This window comes from Dipodomys spectabilis, unplaced genomic scaffold (assembly GCF_019054845.1).
Source record: "Dipodomys spectabilis isolate Male_0828 unplaced genomic scaffold, ASM1905484v1 ptg000067l, whole genome shotgun sequence".
Lineage (NCBI taxonomy): Eukaryota > Metazoa > Chordata > Mammalia > Rodentia > Heteromyidae > Dipodomys > Dipodomys spectabilis.
In genome coordinates this window covers 4,556,167-4,574,650 of record NW_024870744.1, presented here as the reverse complement: position 1 = coordinate 4,574,650, position 18,484 = coordinate 4,556,167, and the positions used below count along the sequence as shown (strand labels likewise).

The following is an 18,484-nucleotide window of genomic DNA, read 5'->3' as shown; positions in this document are numbered from 1 at the left end:
GGGTTGCAAGAAAATCAGTGTGACACTTTTATCTCCAATCACCAGCAAAAAGCTGGGAGTGGAAGTGTGGCTCAAGTGGTGGAGTGTAAAAAAGCCAAGTGAGAGTGTGAGGCTTTGAGTTCAAGTCCTAGTTCTGGTACCAAAAATAAGCCAACAGACAAAATAAAGAACCTAAACGTCTCTTTAGAGAGCTGCATCTGAGACAGAGGTGTGGCCCTGTCACGTTCTCAGTCCTGGCCCCAAGACAGCAGGATGACCCTGCGCTGCAGTGTACCAACACACGAGGTGACGGTCAGCCAGCACGGGACTGCGTGGAAGCACCACACCAGCTTTCAGCGGGAGACACATACGCAACCCTGTCACGAAACCCTGACCAAACCCCTGCTTGCTTCTCTATGTCGTTCTAAAGCATTTGCATCTGAGACCCTTTCCTTCATCAAAACAACCGATCACTGACGTGAACCCCCGGTTAAGGCGGGAAGGAAGGAAATTAAGCCAAATCTGAAGCACTTGCTCCTGCTCTCCAATAGGCTGCCGTGGCGTGCCCGTTGCTGGGCCCCACGCCGGGACCTGTGCTATACCTGAGTGGGTGATCGGCCTTGCTGCCCTCACCTGCTGGTAACTCTGTTGCTGAGGTATGGTCTGGGGAACCAGCCGGGGCTGACTTGCAAACATGTGACCATCCAGGTACAGAGGTGGGAGGTGGCTGCCTGGAAACAGAATCCGGAGGGGCCTCAGTCACCGAGCAGCAGCGGGGAGACACCCAGCACAGCTTGACAAGGCAGGGCAGTGCACAGTCACCTAATGCTCCCAACCACCCCCGGCCCCCGCAGGGCTGTGTACTGGCTAAGACTGCCTCGGCCTCTCAGTCACGGTCCTCTTCATCTCCCTGCTTTGAGTCCACAGTGGAGGGTCAGAAGGATCTATTGGAACTGCATCATCGAGACTGGCAGCGGACCCTGACAATCCCCACACAAGGATAGCGACAGTAAGGTTAAGAACACCGCCTGACAGGCCTGGCTGACCCAGCACCTAACAGGCAAGGCCTTGCTTCAGAGTGAGCCGTGCCACGGGGAGCTGGCATGGCACCAGAGTCTAACTCAAGACCAAGCCCTGCTGTCTCCCACTGCTGTCAGGGGGGAGAAGCTTGCTATGGAAGGCCGGGTGTCAGGGATGCGTGCAAACTGCACACACTGCCAACAGCACGGGGAAGGCTCGTGTCATGCAGCCTGGAAACAAGCATGCCCTCCCACGTGCCCCCTGTGCCAGAGCGCTAGGGTGGTGCCCGGGGCATCACTACAGGGCTCCCTTGGCACTGAGCATGGAAAGGCCCGCACTCGGCCCAGGGAAGGCGATAGATACCTGGCATCGAAGCAGAAGGTGCTACAGAGGCCACAGGCATGGGTGGCATGGACACTCCGCCAAAGGAGCTGTAGTTGACCCCGTTGGAGGCACCTACAGAGGACGGAGGCTGGAGGCCTGAGCCCGCACCTCCAGGAGAGCTCTGCTCCGGCAAACTGGGGGAGTTTTCCCAAGCCTTGCGTGCAGACTCCATCTTTGGAAGCAAGAGGGGAAGGGTGCGAATCATGACCCGGACAGCAGGGGTGAATGGCAATTCCAGCCCTGGGCCCATGGGTGCCGTGAGGAGCACTCCCGCTCAGGCTGCTTACCTTCAGCGTGAGGTCAGCGGTGGGGAAGGACATCGGGGACAGGCCCATGGTTCTCTGGAGGTGATGGTCCCGCCGGAGAATGGGAATACTCGGCGCCAGCCCTGCCTGGAGCAGGGACAAAGGAAACGGTCGATCAGGGGTGAGACCCACGTGGGGATACGAGGCCCTGACTTGTGTAAATGTGCGCTCCCAAGGTCAGGACTGCTGCCTGCAGAACAGAGGAGAGGCCCCTCCACACCCGACCGAGCAGGGCCTCCCACAGGAGAGCCGGTCCCAGCACACAGACTGACGGCTACTGGCAGCCACGTGCCTGCCAGCCAGGCTTCGAGATGGCTGCGGCTCTCCCTCAGCAAACCAACAAAGTGGTCCTTCCGAACACAGTGGAAACCCAACTGCTGGGCTTTCCCACAGGGCCCGAGTCCGCCAGCAAAATCAACAATTCTGAGAAAACTCACCAGCCTGGCACTGTAAACCTATATGAACAGAACTCATTTCCGCCCGACGCCTAACAATGTCTGCAGCTGCTGGGTCCCCCTACTCAGTCTGAGGCTCTACCGAGTCCCACCCCAGGGCCTGGGGCAGCGGCTGCGCAAGGGCTGGAGAAGAAGTTGGCTTACATTGCTAGCCAAGGCGTCCTGAAGTTTCACCACAGGATTCCCTGCAGGACCAGAGGCAGAACGTGGCGGCAAGCTAAAATCAGAGTCCTGGGGAGAAAAGGGCAGAGAGCCACTGAACCCTGCTCAGCTCACCTTCCCCAGGAAGTGAGGCCGTGACCCTGGCTCGGCCTTCCCCAGCGAAGCCCGAGAAACTTAGGACCTGGACCCACTCCCTGCCAAACCGAAGCAATCCAGTCCTACCTGCCAGTGCCGGTGCCTCGTCAACACTCCCTCCCCGCTTTGCAGGGCTAGATCTAAGCACACCAACCAAGAACAGAAGGAAGCCTCACTTTTGGACTGACTCCGAATTCAATGGGTGGCACAGGCAGCACCGAGTCCACGTGAATCTCCACCCCGTTCACCGGTGGCACGCCAGCGCCGGGGAGGCGCTCGGCCCCCTCAGAGCCCTTCCTGTTTTTCAGAGAGCGCTCATTGCCGATGGGTCCTGGCCGGTGCTCCTTGCTCTGTCCCGGGCCTTGTTCCGAGTCCTGGATGGGAGAACAGAGCGGCTGAGACACCCCAACTCAAGCTTCCACATGCCCTGAGCATGAAGACGACACAGGCCCCTTCTGCCCACCCGGCCCGCCGCGAGGGAGACTTGCAGCTACCTTCTGCTCAGGTGGCTTCTGAGCCTGCTCCTTGTGGCTGTCGGCCTTGGGCTCCGCCAGGCCTGGCCCGCTCATCTCCTCTGGCTTCAGAGTGCCGTAGGGGGAGCTGCGCTGGGAGGAGGTGGCCGACGACTCCCGGGACTCGGCACTCAAGTCCACGCCACTGTCTCCCTGGCTACTCTTAAAGCCCTGCTGTGCAGAGCACCAAGTGGGTTAGAGGCCTGTCCTGAACCACAAAGCACCAGTGTCCGGCACCACCCTGTCCCCCACCAGCAGCTCATGAACGAGCTCACATGATTGGCCACCCACAGCAAGTGAGTGGTCCTAGGCAAGGCTGCCCACCATGCGCCATTCCATCCCAGGCAGGATGGTGACCCAGAGGACCAGCTCAGAGGAGCCCCCCAATCCACCTCCCACACCGGGGCATCTCCCTGGCACACCCCTTCTCTCTACAACACAGATCAAAGACAAAGGCTGTGGATGGTGCGGGGCAGGGGGAAGCACCTCCGGTGCAAGGCCTAGCAGCCAGAGCCAGACAGGCCGGGAACAAGTGGCCTCACCTCAGACGAACCAGGCTCAGCGCTGCTGAAGGCGGTCACCGCTTTCCTCCAGGAGTCGCCAGCGGCGGGCTGCACGGGGAGCGCTACCACGGAGGCCGAGAACCAGGAGTAAAAAGGCAGCACGAAGTCCAGGAAGATGCTTATACCTTCTTCTCCCGCACTGCGCCCCCCACCACGCTGACAACCCAGGAGGGAACGGGTCTGGCGGGCCGGAGCCCTTCTAAGAGCTCTGCCGGCCTCAGCACCCCATGTCTAGGGTTCCATGGGCTCTGTGCAGCGCGGCGAGCTCCCTCCCTCCCACCCCACCACTGCTCCTGCCCCGTCACTGAAGGCCACGCTCCTCCGCACCCCACGGCTTATGGCCTGCGAAAGGGCCAGGGGCCATTGAGATTTTCTAAGACCACAGAGCCCTTAGAGAATCAAGCAAAAGCCAGACACCAAACCTGGAAAACGCCACGTGCTGTTTCAGGATCCGGGACCCTTGGTGTGAATGATGGACCTCAAAGCCTGATCACCTCCTTGGCCAGAGGAGGCTGCCCAGACAACCTGGCACCACTGCCAGAGATCTATGACCTATGACATCATCACTCACACCACCCAACTCTGTCGTCCCAGCCTTTGCAGACTGCCATCTTTCCTTTACCTTTTGGGACCCCGAGGACAGGAGCCGGGGCCTCACATATGCTAGGCAAGGGCTCTGCTACAGAGCTCACCCTCACCCCAGGCTCCCTGGCTAACGTAGAACATCAATTGATATGATTTTCAGCACCAAGGTTTCTACTAGAAATATAAGGACAGGTGACAGCCAAAAAAGCCAGTCTGAAAACCAGCATATTGGGTGGCAGCTGTGTGTGCCAGTGGAATCATCTCTGTCAGCAAGCCTCTGCTGCGCTGTATAAAAACCATTGTAAAGCCAGCTACCAGAAAGACTGGGATCTGGAGGATCTCAGTTCAAGGCCAACTCAGGCAGAAGTTTTGGAATCTCCAACTCCAAAATACCCATCAAAAAGTGAGGCTGGAAACATAGTTGAAATGGTGGAGTCACAGTGGAGCGGGCAGGCTGACCGTGTGCAACGCTTTGAGTTCAAACCCCTCTCTCCCCACACCACCACCAAATAAAGCTGGCTGGGTGCCAGGGTCTCAGACACGCAGAGGAGATCTGGACAATTATGGTTCAAAGCTAGCCAAGGCAGAAAATTCTGAGACTCGGGGCTGGGAAGGTGGCTCAGTGGTAGAGCGCATGCCTTGCATGCCTGAGGCCCTGGGTTCGATTCCTCAGCACCACATAAGCAAAAAGAAGAAAGCCGGAAGTGGTGCTGTGGCTCAAGTGGTAGAGCCCTAGCCTTGAGCTGAAGAGCTGAGGGACAGCGCCCAGGCCCAGAGTTCAGGCCCCAGGACCGGACCCCCCCAAAAAAAAAAGAAAAGAAAAGAAAAGAAAATTCTGAGACTCAATCTCCATATTAACCAGCAAAAAGCCAGAACTGTATAGAGTATGAGCTGTGAAGGCCACATATTGGTTTTAAAAAAAAAAAAAAGGCTGGAAACCAACAGCAACTCAAAACTATTGCAGGGGCTGGGAAGATGCTCAGTGGTAGAGTGCTTGCCTTGCATGCATGAGGCCCTGGGTTTAATTCCTCAGTACCACATAAGCAGAAAAAGCTAGAAATGGTGCTGTGGCTCAAGTGGTAGAGTGCTAGTTTTGAGCTGAAGAGCTGAGGGACAATGCCCAGGCCCAGAGCTCAGGCCCCATGACTGACAAAAAAACAAAGAAAAAAAAAATGTGTTGTAAGCCACAAAGAAGCCAGGCGCTGGTGGCTCATGCCTGTAATCCTAGCTACTCAGAAGGCTGAGATCTGAAGATCACAGTTCAAAGCCAGCCTGGGTAGGAAACTCGTGAGACTCTTATCTCCAATAAAAACACTAGAAAACCGGAAGTGGCACTGTGGCTCAAGCGGTAGAGCACTCGTCTTGAGCTGAAGAGTGCAGGGACAGTGCTCAGGCCCAGAGTTCAAGCCCCATGAGCGACCAAAAAAGAAAAAAAAAAAGATTTGTAAGCCACAAAGTCCTTGTTTTACTCAACCATCACCCACAAGGCTGAGTGTATGCCTTGTGCAAAGGTAGCATTCAATTAGAAAAGCTTTTCTATTTAAAACAAAGATTAAGAGAAGCACAGCTCTGGGTGAGAAAAAAAAAATTTTTTTTAAGCAGGGTGCAGGTGGCTTACACCTGTAATCCTAACTACTCAGGAGAGTGAGTATCTGAGGATGTAGTTCAGGATCTGAGGATCACAGCTCATAGCCAGTTTGTGCAGGTAAGTCTGTGACACTCTTATCTCCAATTAACACCAGATTCAGAAGTGGAGCTGTGGTTCGTGGCTCAAGTGGTAGAATACTCACCTTGAACAAAAAAGCTCAGGGACATGAGCTAATAATGTGGCTTAGTGGTACAGTGCTTGCATAGCATGCATGAAACCCTGAGTTCAATTCCTCAGTACCAAAAAGCCCAAAATGGTGCTGTGACTCAAGTGGTAGAGTGCTTGCCTTGAGCAAAAGAAGCTCAGGGACGGTGCCTAGGTCCTGAGTTCAAGCCCCAGGACTGGATTTTTTTTTCCCTTTTTTCCTCAGAGAAACTTCTTGTTATGGAAGGCAGTCACCAGTCTACTGACCATTTGTTGCTCTTTTGCAAGATAAGAAGAACGGCTGAGGGGAGTGGGTGAGGAGCTCAATCCCAACAGTTGAGTAGCACAATGGACATGCACAACGTTCTGTTGGCCCAGCATAGCAAAGGCAGATGGGGGAACTTTCCAGGGCCAGGATTCTCAGGGAGTGGCATTGGGCACTGCACACAGAGGTGCCTGGGAACAGGAAACACTCCCACCCCCGCAGGCAGGATTCAAAGTGGGACTCCCCAGCGGGAATGCTGGACTCTGCCCAATTGAGACACTCGCTCTCACCTTGGCTGCTACTCTCCCAGATCTCAGTGCCCAGGCTGCTGCCAGGCACAGCCACATCGCCTTGCTCCAGACACAGGCTGTTTTGCTTTTTAGCAAATCGAGGAGGAATGCGAGAAGAAAGGCCTCGGCCTTTCACAGGCACCTACCAGGAAAGAAGGGTGAGGCAGTCGAGCCTAAGGTATGAATGGCAACAAACCCTCCCAGGAAAAGTGTTCCAGCACTGTCACCACCCTGAACCAGCTCAAGATGCCATGACTCCTGTCTGCAGGATGGGCAAGGTGCAATGCCAGGCCAAGCTATCCACCCATAGGTGCTGGTGTGCAGCGCCCCACCCAGCCCCAAGCCTTGCAACCTGGAGGGTCACCCACCCCGAGCCGATCGTGAGGGAAGGCAGCCTGGGGCTGCCTGACAAGAGGTCAGCCCCGGGTGAGTCAGCCCTGTGGCGCTCCCGCATGCTTCTTCAGCATGCTCCTGCAGTGACAGGAGTAGCGGGAGGTGATTCTGCCTAGTAGGTGTAAGGACTGCTCCCCCACCCGCTGCCCACCGTCCTGGATGCGGGGGGGAAGAGGACAGCCTCACCTGTGCAGCCTGCTCCTTCTTTCTTCTCTCCTCCTCCAGCAGGCGGCGCTGCTTCTTGGTCAGGGCATCAATGAAGCCTTCACCCACCATAGAGCCCACCTCACTTTCCTCTCCGGGGCTGGATGTGCAGTTTTCAATGATGGCATCTGAACAAAGAGGCCACAGAAAGGCTGTTTATACGACAGCAGGAGTGGGGCTGGGAAGGTAGAGCGCTTGCCTTGCATGCCAGAGGCCCTGGGTTCCATTCCTCAGCACCACATAAGCAAAAAGAAAAAAGCCAGAAGTGGCACTGTGACTCTAGTGGTAGAGCGCTAGCCTTGAGCTGAAGAGCTGAGGGACAGCGTCCAGGCCCAGAGTTCAGGCCCCATGACTGGACCTCCCCCTCAATCCCCCCAAAAAAGATGACAGGGGTAACCCAATGGGAGACCTATTCCCAAGATACAGCTGGGAACTGAGGAATCATGGCACATTTGGTGATGGAGACATGATCACACACACAGCTTCAGAACCCTCTGGCCCAACACACTGCCAGCTTGACCTGGAAGCCCAAGCCACACTATGGGGAGGAACAGTCTCGGGAGACAGGACTGTTAAACTCAGCTGACACCTCCCCAGGAGCCTGCTATCCTTGTCATTGGGTTATAGGACTGGGTGCTGGTAGCTCAAGCTTGTGATCTTAGCTAATCAGGGCGCAGAGGTCTGAGGATCACAGCTCTGGAAGCCAGCTGGGCAGGAAACATCTGAGACTATTACCTCCAATTAAACCACCAGGAAACTACGCAACAACATAGCCAAAGTGGTAGAGCACTAGCCTTGAATAAAAGGCTCAAGGAGGGCTGGGAAGGTGGCTCAGTGGTAGAGTGCTTGTCTGACATGCATGAAGCCCTAGGTTCAATTCCTCAGTACCACATCAGCACAAAAAGCCGGAAGTAGTACTTGGCTCAAAAAGTAGAGCGCTAGCCTTGAGGGGGAAAAAAAAAGAAGCAGCTCAGGGACAGTGCCCAGGCCCTGAGTTCAAGCCCCCAGGACTGGCAAAAAAAAAAAAAAAAAAAAAAAGAGCTCAGGGACAAAGCCTCACACAGTGAGTTCAAGCCCCACAACAGGTTGGAAAAGAAAACAACAACAGGAGCTGGAAAGGTGGTAGAGCGCTTGCCTTGCATGCCAGAGGCCCTGGGTTCGATTCCTCAGCACCACATAAGCAAAAAGAAAAAAGCCGGAAGTAGTACTGTGGCTCAAGTAGTAGAGTGCTAGCCTTGAGCTGAAGGACAGTGCCCAGGCCCAGAGTTCAGGCCCCATGACCGGACTGGACCCCCCCCCCCCAAAAAAAAGAAAACAACAACAACAACAACAAAAAAAAAAACACCGTTGAGACAGGAACTTGAACTGTGGCCCACACAGCGCAGTGCTCAGAAGTAGACTGTGACGGCCCTGGAACCCCAGGGCTCCTTCTCCCAAGGACAGAGGCAGCGCAGACTCACTTCCATAGCTCAGATCAAACGGCTTCCGGGCCTCTTCCTGTTCGTTCACCCTCCGAGCAGCCAGAGCAGCCTCCTTCTCGGCCTTCTCGCCAGAGAGGTCGGGGCTGTCAGAGCCAGCGTGGGTGGCCCGCTCCAGAGCGTAGGGCGAGTGGCCGCTCCCACCGCTGCAGCCAAGACCTCCAGGCAGAGCCTCATCTGGAGACCTGCAAAGGAAAGAGGATCTTATGAACTCAGAACCCACAACAGGCTGGGAAGGAGAAAAGGAAGAACTGGACTGCACGCGGTCTGCAAATACAGCAGTATTTGGGTAGTGTTCACAGGCAGACGTGTGTGGAGTTGTGCCCACAGGCACTCCTCCTCAGCACTCCCGCCTCCCAGACTGCAGAGAGGAGAGGAAGAGGGGCCCCGTGGCCGGGGCAGAGCAGCCCAGGCTTCCCTCCGCCACAAGGCTCTCAGGGCAGAACCAGTCAGCTTCTGGGGCCTGGAGAGCCAGGGTGCACGCACACTCCCGGCGCCAGGAACTGTCCTGGGACTCCTCAGAGTGCTAACACCCTGAGTGTCCACGCCTGGACTTCTAAGGACTCTAGGAAGTGTGACGCCATCTTCTTGGTGTGCTCTGAGGGCAGGGAGGGGCCAGGCTTGGCAGTGGACAAAGCCATTCTTTCCCCGCGTGGGCACCCAAGCGCCGGCCGTCCTCCTGAAAGCCTGATTCCGAGACAAGATGCTCAGGGCCACGAGTGGCCTGATTCCCGCTGCTGCCCATGCCTCCCGGCCACATCAAGAGGGCACAAACACAGCCACTTAAGAGAAGAGCTGGTAGGCCAAAGATACCCAGCCAGGACGCTGCCCGGCCGGCTCTGGAGCACAGGCATCAGGGGGAGTGGCCAGGGCTTGCCTGACCCCCACACAGGCAACAGCCCCTCCCGGCGTGCGCGCCCGGGGCTCCGAGAACACTCAGAGGCCAGATAGGGCTTGGGACAGCAGCCACGGGCGAGCCGCTGGGAGTGTGGGAGGTACTGGACACTTTTAGGTTTCTCTTTATCAAGCCACAACATCAACAACAACACACCATGAGAAGCAGACAAGCGATGCAGGAGCAAGTGATGGAGACGCTCACACGGGCCGGGGCGCCGGCCTGGCGGGGTGCATGCATGGACTGGAGCTGCTGGGAGCAGGACAACAGGGACCTGGGATGGTGCTCTTGTTACCTTTTGGCTTTCAAAGGCGTCCCACTCTGCTGGCTCTCAGCACGGGGGGAAGTCTCACCACCACCTGGCCTAACGGGCTTCTCCCCAAACCCTCCCGGCTCCAGCTTGCGGCTCTGTCTGTCAACCAGGGGCCTCTGGCTGGAGAAGCTCCTCTTGGCCAGCTCCTTCTTCTCACCCAAGCTGGCGCCAGGTAGGCCACTGTCCCCCTGCGAGTCAGGGTCGGCTGCATGGCCTTCTCGCCGCTCCCGGCGCTCGCTGAAGTCGCTGCTCTCGGAGGCCGTCTCCCATTCTTCGTTGGCGTGATCGGAGGAGTTCTGGTAGGACAGCTCCGGGGACCTGCGACCCCCGGGGCCGCCCTTGTCTCCAGGACAGAGCTTGGACCTGCCCGGCCACTGCCCGGCCAGGAGGTGGGGGTCGTCCTCGGGTCCCCACAGGACCAGGGATTCCCGCTCTTGGCGGAGGCGCCGGAAGCGAGGGGGCTTGTCCTGGCGCGGGGGGCGACGCCTGCGAAAGGGCCGGTTCTCAGCATTTTCTGGATCGGCGCCGTGCTCATCCTGGAAGAAGGCCCTCTTGTCGTCGAGGCGGCCGTCCTCGCAGGCCCGGCCGCCGTACGTGTCTGTGTGGCGGTAGGCGTCGGGGATATAGTCTCGGTCCGGGGCGCGGCGGGCTCCACACGGTTCGGGGGAGCCGTACTCCTGCCAGGAGCCACCTGGGCTTCGGCTCTGCCAGTGGGGCGGCTCTTTGGAGACGAAGGCTCTGCGGCCGTACCCACAGTTGCTCAGCCGGGGCGGGAGCGCTCGCCCGAAGGCCCGGGGGCCCCTGCTCTTGGCGTCCAGGCTGCTCTGCTCGTCGGGGTACATCTTGGTGGAGCGCCAGGAGTCTTTCTTCAGGGCGCTCTCCTCCCTCTCCAGGAGTGAGGCATCGCTGCCGTTCTCCGCGCCCCTCTGGCGCCGGCGCTTGGGCAGCTCTTCATACTCCGAACCCTCGCTGTGGGTCTCGCTGGCGATCCGGCGCCGGGGCTTGGCTCTGGGGCCGTCTTCGGGCTGAGGGAAGTCCTGCAGGCCCCGGCCCCGGCCGCTCCGTGGGCTGCTGCCGTAGATGCCGCGAGCCCCGAGGACCCCCCCACCGCACAGGCTGCTCCCCGTTCCTCCAGCGGGCCGGCCTCGGAAGGAGAACTCCCTGAAACCCCGGCCCCGGCCCCAGGCCTGCCCTCGGCCCCCGAAGGCCTGCTCTTCGTCGATGAAGATCCAGTTGTTTCTCTTTGGTGGGGGAAGCTCGCTGGGCTCTCTCAAGGCCCTGGTCTCCCGGGCTGTCTCAAGCTTTTCGTCCTCCTCGTACTTGCTGGCCTCGGGGCCCAGGCCTGCATGGCCAGCGGCCTTGTCCTCCAGGGCGGAGGGGGAGGTGTTGGCCAGCGCTGGGTCGTTCTCCTCGTCCTCGTCCTCTGGGGCCTTGGGGCCTGGCTCCTTGGCGGTGGCCAGGCGTGTGCTCTCCTCGCTCAGCCCCTGCCTAACCTTCTCTAGCTCCTTCTCCTTCTCCTCCACCTTGAGGGCTTTGAGGACTGGCTTCTTGATGGGCCCCGACCTCCGGGTCCGGCCGGGCTGCTCCTGGTGCTGGCTGCGGGAGCCCCGGGGCTCGGGGATCCACCCTGCCTCAGGGGCAGGCTGTTTGTCAGGGCTCCCTTCCTGATCCCAGGAGACGTGACAAGCTCGCTCCTCCCGGGGCACCTCCTGCTCCGCACCATCGGCTGTGTCAGTGGCCTTCGGCTGATGGCCGACGTCCCAACTGCTATACTCTGGCTTTTTCTCAGCCGGGACAAAGTCAGGCTCCAATGGGGGACACCTGAGGCCTGGGGTGTGACCCGCAGGAGCACCCGCCTCCTGAATATTCTCTTGGGGTGGAAATGAAAGCTCCTGGCCTATCCTTTGAGAAGAAAGACAGCTGTCAAAGTCTGCTTGGGCCTTCTTGTCAAAAGCACTCAAGTACTCCTCCCCTCTCTCCTCAAAGAGATCGCGCTGGGCACTTACGCCCCCTGACCTTCCGGGGGGGGCACAGTAAGAGCTTTCATTCCTGAAAAGGAACCAGAAAAATCAGTCAATGTGATTGGAGCTTGGTTCCTGGTTTCCACGCCAAACACAGAGCTTAGTGGTAAAAAGAAAAAAATGTTTTTAAAAAAGAAAGGAAAACACAAGCGAACATTTATTTGCTCTATCTTTAAACGCGTTGCTGGGTAGCCCTGTAGTCCGTGCGCTGGCGAAGGCGGTGGCTGTGGGGAGAGACGGAGAGGAGCTGGCGGTCCCCTGGCGTGATGAACAAGCTGGAGCCGTGGCTTGTCCGGGATTGGGACAGCTGACTCCCACAGGAAGCCCCACCGTCAGCAAGAGCATCCAAGCACACCTCGCACACGCCTCCCCGCCTCCCTGCACAGGCACCTCCCGGGCGGCAGGGCCTCCTTTGGGAGCCCGAGAGGCAGCCTACGGCGCGGGCCAATAGGATGGAGCGGCATCTCACCTGACATGGAGGTCCACAGCCAGGGAGTCGGTGGGCTTCGGGTGGGGGAGCGCATAGCCCTTGCTCTGCAGCGCCATGTAGCCCTCTGGGCTCCACACGGGGGCCGGATCAATGGTGGCCACTTTGCGTTCTTGGAGCGGAGGCACGCAGCTTTGATCTTCAGAGCGGCAGCCAGTCCCGGTGAGGGAATCCGGGGGCAGCAGGGGCTTCATCAGTCCTAAAGAAAGTCAAACAAAGATCAATCCCGTCTGCTCCCGCAAGAGCCACACCTCAGCCTCGGGCTCACAGCAGACACAGCTCCCCCACAGCAGCCAACGCTTCAACATCTAGAGCCTCCCTCCTCTGTTCTGACAAACGGCTGCTGGTGCACACGCATGCAGCAGGAGCATCCTGAGCCCCAGAAGCCAGTCTGGTTCCCAGAGCAGCAAGGAAACTGGAGATTCTAGAGCAGGAGGGCTGGCTGACGAACGGGAAATGGGTGTGCTGACCGAGCTGCCTGGTTCAGACTCGGCCCAGAGGCACCCCTGACCTTTAACCCTGTGGGACAGAAGGTATGACATCCTCCTACCCTTTCTGGAACATACACACAGCAAGCACTCCACATGTTGAATGGGGAACTCTGCTGGGGGGGGGGGGGGGGGGCAGGGCGGGGCGCCTAAGTGTGAGAAAGAGATCTGGTCCTGGCCACGCTTCTCTTCAGAGCCTCTGCACTCCCTAGTGTCAGGTTTGGTGCACAGCTAAGTGGGTGGAGAGAAGGCGCTGCACCAGGCTGACACTGGCCTGGCACCTAGCAGTCAGCAGATAAGGCGTGAAGTCTTCTCTGGAGGCCTGAGACCCAGTACAGGTCAAGCATTTACCATGAGGCCTGAACACCGGCAGATGGTGTGTACGGGACCCTTACTACCTGAAACACCTTCCTGCCACAAAAAAGTCCTGGCAGAATCTGCTAAGCGTTTGGCTTGCAGAGCTGAGTCTCAAAACAGGTCCCCTCACTGAACTGAAACTTAAAAAGCCACTGGCCAGTTCGAAAAAAGAAAACAACACAGTGGGAGTCCTAGAAAGAAAGGATTTAAAAATGAGAAAGATAATTAGGGAAGAAGTTCAGTGGTGTAATCCCAGAAACAAGCAACTGTGTAATACCAGGAAGTATAAGCACAAAGGGGAGGTAGGGAGATAACGGAGAGAAGACGTGTGAACAAACGCAGTCATTATACTCATGTGCATTATGCACAATTGAACTGTGTAACCTGAGAGTAGGGTCAGAGACGAAAATGATGAAAACAGTGACACTGATCAAGTTGTATTGTACTGATAACCTGACTCGTGACATCATAACCTTTGTACAACTACTTTAAAAAATGCGACATAAACAACACAAGAACAACAATAAAGAATGAGGAAGAATTTGTGTGAGTATAGCTGGTGGGCTGGGAATGTGGCTTAGTGGTAGAGTGCATGCCTTGCATGTATGAAGCCCTGGGTTCAATTCCTCGGTACCAAGATAGAACGGGCATTGTGGCTCAAATGGTAAAATGCTAACCTTGAGCAAAAGAAGCTCAGGGACAGTGGCCAGGCCAGAGTTCCAGCCCCAGGACTATCACCCCCCCCCCCCAAAAAAAAAAAAATAGCTGGCTAAGAACTACATTTGACATGACAAGTATTTGAAGAGAATTTCCCAGAAATTCTTTACATTGAATTGCAGAGTTCTATGCAGAGCAAAACACAGATGGACTCACTTGTAGCCCTAGCAAATCTCAAGTGAATCCAACCATCAGCAGCCAACGGGAGCCAGAGGGCACCCGTCCTTCACGGTGCTGGAACGAACCAACACCAGCCCAGAGGGAAGATCAGCATAGGGAAGGCAACACGCGCAAAACCCCAAAAGACAACGAAAACTCAAAAAAAGGCAGGGAAGCCCAGCAACAACCTGTAATTCTAGCTACTCAGGAGACTGAGATCTGAGGACCACACTTCAAAGCCAGCCCCAGCCTAGGCAAGGAAAGTCTGTGAGACTTTTTATCTCCAATTAACCACCAGAAAACTAGAAGTTAGCACTGTGGCTCAAGAGTTAAGAGCACTTGCCTTGAGCTGAAGAGCTTAGGGACAGCGCCCAGGTCCTGAGGTCAAGCCTACAACCAACAACAACAAAAAAGGCAGGAAATGCCAAGTATGGTAGTGCATGCCTCTAATCCTTTCCATGAAGCCAGAGATTGGGGAGGAGGGAAGAAGATCAACAATACAAAATGAGATAGTAAAGGGCTGGGAAGGTGGCTCAGTGGTAAAGTGCTTGCCTTACATGCAGGAAGCCCTGGGTTCGATTCCTCAGCACCACATAAGCAAAAAAAAGCCAGAAGTGGTGCTGTGACTCAAATGGTAGGATGCTAATCCTGAGCTGAAGAGCTGAGGGACAGTGCCCAGGCCCAGAGTTCAGGCCCCATGATGGACAAAAAAGCAAAGATAGTAATAAAAATCTACATATAGTCCAGTAAACCTAAACGTTAATTAAAACCATATACCAAAACAGATGCTCTAAGATGCAGGGCTCAGAGCTGACAGCAGGGCAGAGGTATCAAGAAAACTGCAGTGACTTTGTGATGGCTGGGCGGAGAGGGTAATGCACAAATGATGGGACTGAGGAACAAGCAGCACCCACTCCTCAGCACAGGCCTCTAGACACAGGAAACAGAAATGACTTACAAGGAATGTGAGAAATCCAATCACTGCGTGTGGCTGAGCTACCTGCACCCACCCCAGCTCTCCCAGTGGGCAACTTTTAACACACCTCTGATCAAGGTGTGAAAAATACCAGTGGTTTGGCTATTTGTCCATACAAGTAAAAGCAGAGTAACAGCTAAACCAAATCTTGTGTTGGGGGGTGGGGGGAGGGAGAAGCACTCAATAACCTGTGAAGGAGTGTCTATCAGTCTGGACTTAACAAATGGCCATCTGCAAAATTTAACCTGCTGTGTATTTTCCGCCCGCTATGTTTTTTTATAGTGTCATTAACAATCACATGCACTTACTGTTGTCCATGGCTGTGGTTATCCTACAACAGCAAACCATGAATGAGCAAATGCTCATCTCATACAATTAGGACACAGTAACTTAAAAGGAAGCCAGAGAAACTAACTAAAACCCAACTAAGACAAAGTAATGAAGAAAAAAAAAAATTATAAACTGCATTAAACTCATCAGGGAAACAAGGAAAGAAATACAAAGAAGTTAGACTGGAACAAGGGCAACTAGCACAGCAGAGGCCGAGTCAGCCCGAGCCACAGCAATTGTGACAGGGCCCCGCCTAGTAACAGCTTCCAGTCTGCAGGTCTGGCTCCAAGCCTGGGTTCCAACAATGTGTGCCTTTACCATGTAGACCTCAGACCGGTCATGCAAATGGACTTGGGGCGACCTCACTCTTGAAGGTGGCTCTCATGGCCTCTGGCACTCACCTGAAGGATGGAGGGCTGATGGGTAGAAGTCCACGGGGGTTCGGGCAGGTGTGATGCGGGGGTCCATGTAGGGGGGCATCATCATCCACCGGGGGTCGAAGCCCAGCATCTGGGGGTGGTGTGGGTAGAAGGTGCGTTGCGGGTGGGAAGGCGGAGGGTACACGGGCTGCCAGTGCTGCATCTTGTACAGCTGCTCCTAACAGAGGAAGAGGACCTGGTCAGGTGACCGGGGAGGAGGCGCCACACACATTCCTACCCCCACAGCAGGCCACACCAAAAGCCCCCAACAGAAGAACAAGGAGCCAATGCCAGGTCGTGCTTTCAGGGTACCCCAGGCATGTGGACAATCCTGCAGGGGCTGAGGTAGTCCAGGCTTCCATTTGGATCAGGATGGGCTCCGGGACCTGACTGAGCGGTCAAACACCTCCCAGGAGCCCTTCTCTCCCTGCAGCACCCACCTCCCCTCCATCTTGTCTTCCTCCACTGCTTCATCAGAGCATTGCTTCTGCCACACCAGTCATGTCCTCCAAACTTCCCAAGAATCTTCATCCTGCCTCACTCACGCCAACAGCCTGACCCTAAATGGCTTCCCGTGACCGCCAGGGCCCTGTGAGAGGGTCCTGGCCTGGTGTGCTTCCCTGGCTCCACTCTTTGCCACTACACCCCTCTGCTCTCTACTCCTGCAGACCCACACCAGGCTGCAGAGCATGCTGGGCATGTTTGGAAAGGTCTTCTCCCACTCCCCATCACTAACTCCTTGAGTTAAACATACTCGATTAGGAAGCCACACACCCCACCCCTACAAGCCCAGTCCCACGAGTTGCTGGCGCTTCTCACAATGGCACTGAATTCCTGGCACCTGGGTACATGGAATGTGGTATGTGATGGATGCACTGTTCAAAACCAAGGCCCTGCCTCCCTCTCAACAAGGACCCAAGAGCCGAGGACGACCTCCCAAAGGTGAGCAGCACAACAGCACCACCAGCCCGCCCGCCCGCCCCCGCCGCCACAGCCAGCAGGGAAGGGAGCCCGCTGTCCATCCTGGCTGGGGCCCCAGGGTGATGCCGCCAGTGCTCAGCCACATCAGCTGCGAGGGGGAGGGCAACGCACCTCCTGTCTAGACCTCAGGCCCCAACAGGGCCTGCTGCCATCATCCACGCTCTGTTCTGCAGCAAGGACACACCCACCCCTGCCTCCCAGGGCCTGAAAGAGCTGCCACAGGCCACACGGACTCCCACTCAAGGCCTGGGTGAAGGTGGTGCCTGCTCATACCACACAATCAACACAGCCTCTCAAGTGCCTCCTGGGCCCAAAGCACAGACGCTGGGTAAAGGTCTTACTGGAGACGGAAGGAGACCTGGGGAACGGGCACTCGATCTTGGCATCCCACCCGCAGGTAGGCCCTCACTCAACATCGCCTGCTGCCACCGTTTCCACCAAAGTGCACCTCGTGTGACACTGCTCCCTTTCCTACTGCTCCAGGACTGCGCCTGGTACTGGCACAGGCCAGGCGGGGGCTGGAGGAATTCTAGCTGCCGCCACTCCATCTTCTCAGGACAAAGCACGCTGCAGCACCCCAGTGCTCAGAGTAATCTCAGGGACGCTGCAGAGTCTCTGCCACCCTGGAGCCAGCACCTCCTTCCCTGGTTCACGCAGAAGGAATATGGGCTTAACGGGCTTTGCCAACCCATCCACAGCCACACAAGGCTGGGCGGGAACCCCCAATCCCCAGGCCTCGCAGACACCCGCTAGCCTCTGGGCTTCTTAAGGAATGTCAGAGGCGCATGCTCTGAACAAAGAGCACGCATGCGACGCTCCTTAGCAGTGATCGAATTGTGGCTAGTGACGGGGCAGGGGTGACTTGACCTCCACACGGGCCACACGGGTGGGTCAGGACATAGAAGGGTCCTAGGATTAGAAAGGGACCAGGGTATGGGCCTGGCAGATTGCAGGGCAGTGCCAGGTGCTCATAACAGCCTCTAAGCATCTTGTATCACCTGCTTACCTGCTGCTGTTGCTGCTGCTGCTGGCGCTGGAAGCGTGGGGGAAGGGACTTCTGATATTTGCTGAACTCCTGGGCAGGAGACCCGGCCTCCCTGGACTCCTCCTCACTGCTGCTGCTCTGAGCTGCTGCTGGGGAAGTCGTGGGTACCTCTTCGGGGAACGTAGGGATGGCTTCCTGGGCAGGGAATTCTGGAGAACCTAGAGAAGGAATGCCATAGCACACTTACAAGAGCTTGGCCGAGGGGCTGGGAAGGTGGCTCAGCGGTAGAGTGCATGCCTTGCAAGCATGAGGCCCTGGGTTTGATTCCTCAGCACTACATAAACAGAAAAAGCCGGAAGTGGCTCCAGTGGTAGAGTGCTAGCCTTGAGCTGAAGAGCTGAGGGACAGCGCCCAGACCCAGAGTTCAGGCCCCATGACCGGCAAAAAAAAAAAAAAGAGCTTGGCCGACTACTGGCGAATACCAGTGCTTTTCTTTTCCTGGCTGTATCACTCCGCAGTGGGGACACGTGCACTGCCCGACCCAGTGCCTGCCTAAGCGCTCCTCAGACATCCACAGACCCCCCCCCCCACTGCCGACTCCCCACAAACCCCACTGCGGACATATGGATGTAAGTGGTCCCAGAGAGTGACAAAGATGGGACGTGAGCTGGTGGTCAAGAGAGAAGCCATGAACCCAGCAACAGCCGCGCACCCACTATGATAAGACAGCCGCAAACACAGCGCGCCCCAGCTGTAGGAGCGGGTTCGTCCTGAGCCTCCTTTCCCCGACCCTACTCCCTGGCTGTGATTCCCCTCATTCTGAGCCTCAGTTGC

General features: G+C 56.7%; 1 protein-coding gene and 1 non-coding gene across 9 annotated transcripts in view; both read right to left on the bottom strand.

Moving 5' to 3' along the window:
• Prrc2b (proline rich coiled-coil 2B) overlaps positions 1 to 18,484 on the bottom strand; it is an 85,258-nt gene that overhangs the window by 11,959 nt on the left and 54,815 nt on the right. For 5 of the 8 annotated variants that reach the window (XR_006147646.1, XM_042680905.1, XM_042680909.1 and 2 more), the window contains exons 13-26: positions 17,672 to 17,868; positions 15,667 to 15,862; positions 12,221 to 12,437; positions 9,713 to 11,779; positions 8,505 to 8,707; positions 7,027 to 7,172; positions 6,448 to 6,589; positions 3,495 to 3,577; positions 2,935 to 3,126; positions 2,617 to 2,814; positions 2,288 to 2,374; positions 1,671 to 1,775; positions 1,363 to 1,555; positions 613 to 710 (exon numbers count right to left, since the gene is read on the bottom strand). Coding sequence is in view for 7 of the 8 variants with exons in the window: in XM_042680905.1 (XP_042536839.1) it covers positions 613 to 710; positions 1,363 to 1,555; positions 1,671 to 1,775; positions 2,288 to 2,374; positions 2,617 to 2,814; positions 2,935 to 3,126; positions 3,495 to 3,577; positions 6,448 to 6,589; positions 7,027 to 7,172; positions 8,505 to 8,707; positions 9,713 to 11,779; positions 12,221 to 12,437; positions 15,667 to 15,862; positions 17,672 to 17,868 (4,124 nt within the window). In the remaining variant the exon portion in view is untranslated. The remainder of the gene's footprint in view (positions 1 to 612; positions 711 to 1,362; positions 1,556 to 1,670; positions 1,776 to 2,287; positions 2,375 to 2,616; positions 2,815 to 2,934; positions 3,127 to 3,494; positions 3,578 to 6,447; positions 6,590 to 7,026; positions 7,173 to 8,504; positions 8,708 to 9,712; positions 11,780 to 12,220; positions 12,438 to 15,666; positions 15,863 to 17,671; positions 17,869 to 18,484) is intronic. The other 3 variants (XM_042680907.1, XM_042680910.1, XM_042680911.1) reach the window with 2 other exon arrangements.
• Positions 862 to 946, bottom strand: LOC122109084. The gene has a single exon (XR_006147661.1). It is a non-coding gene; the product is annotated as a small nucleolar RNA SNORD62 (small nucleolar RNA).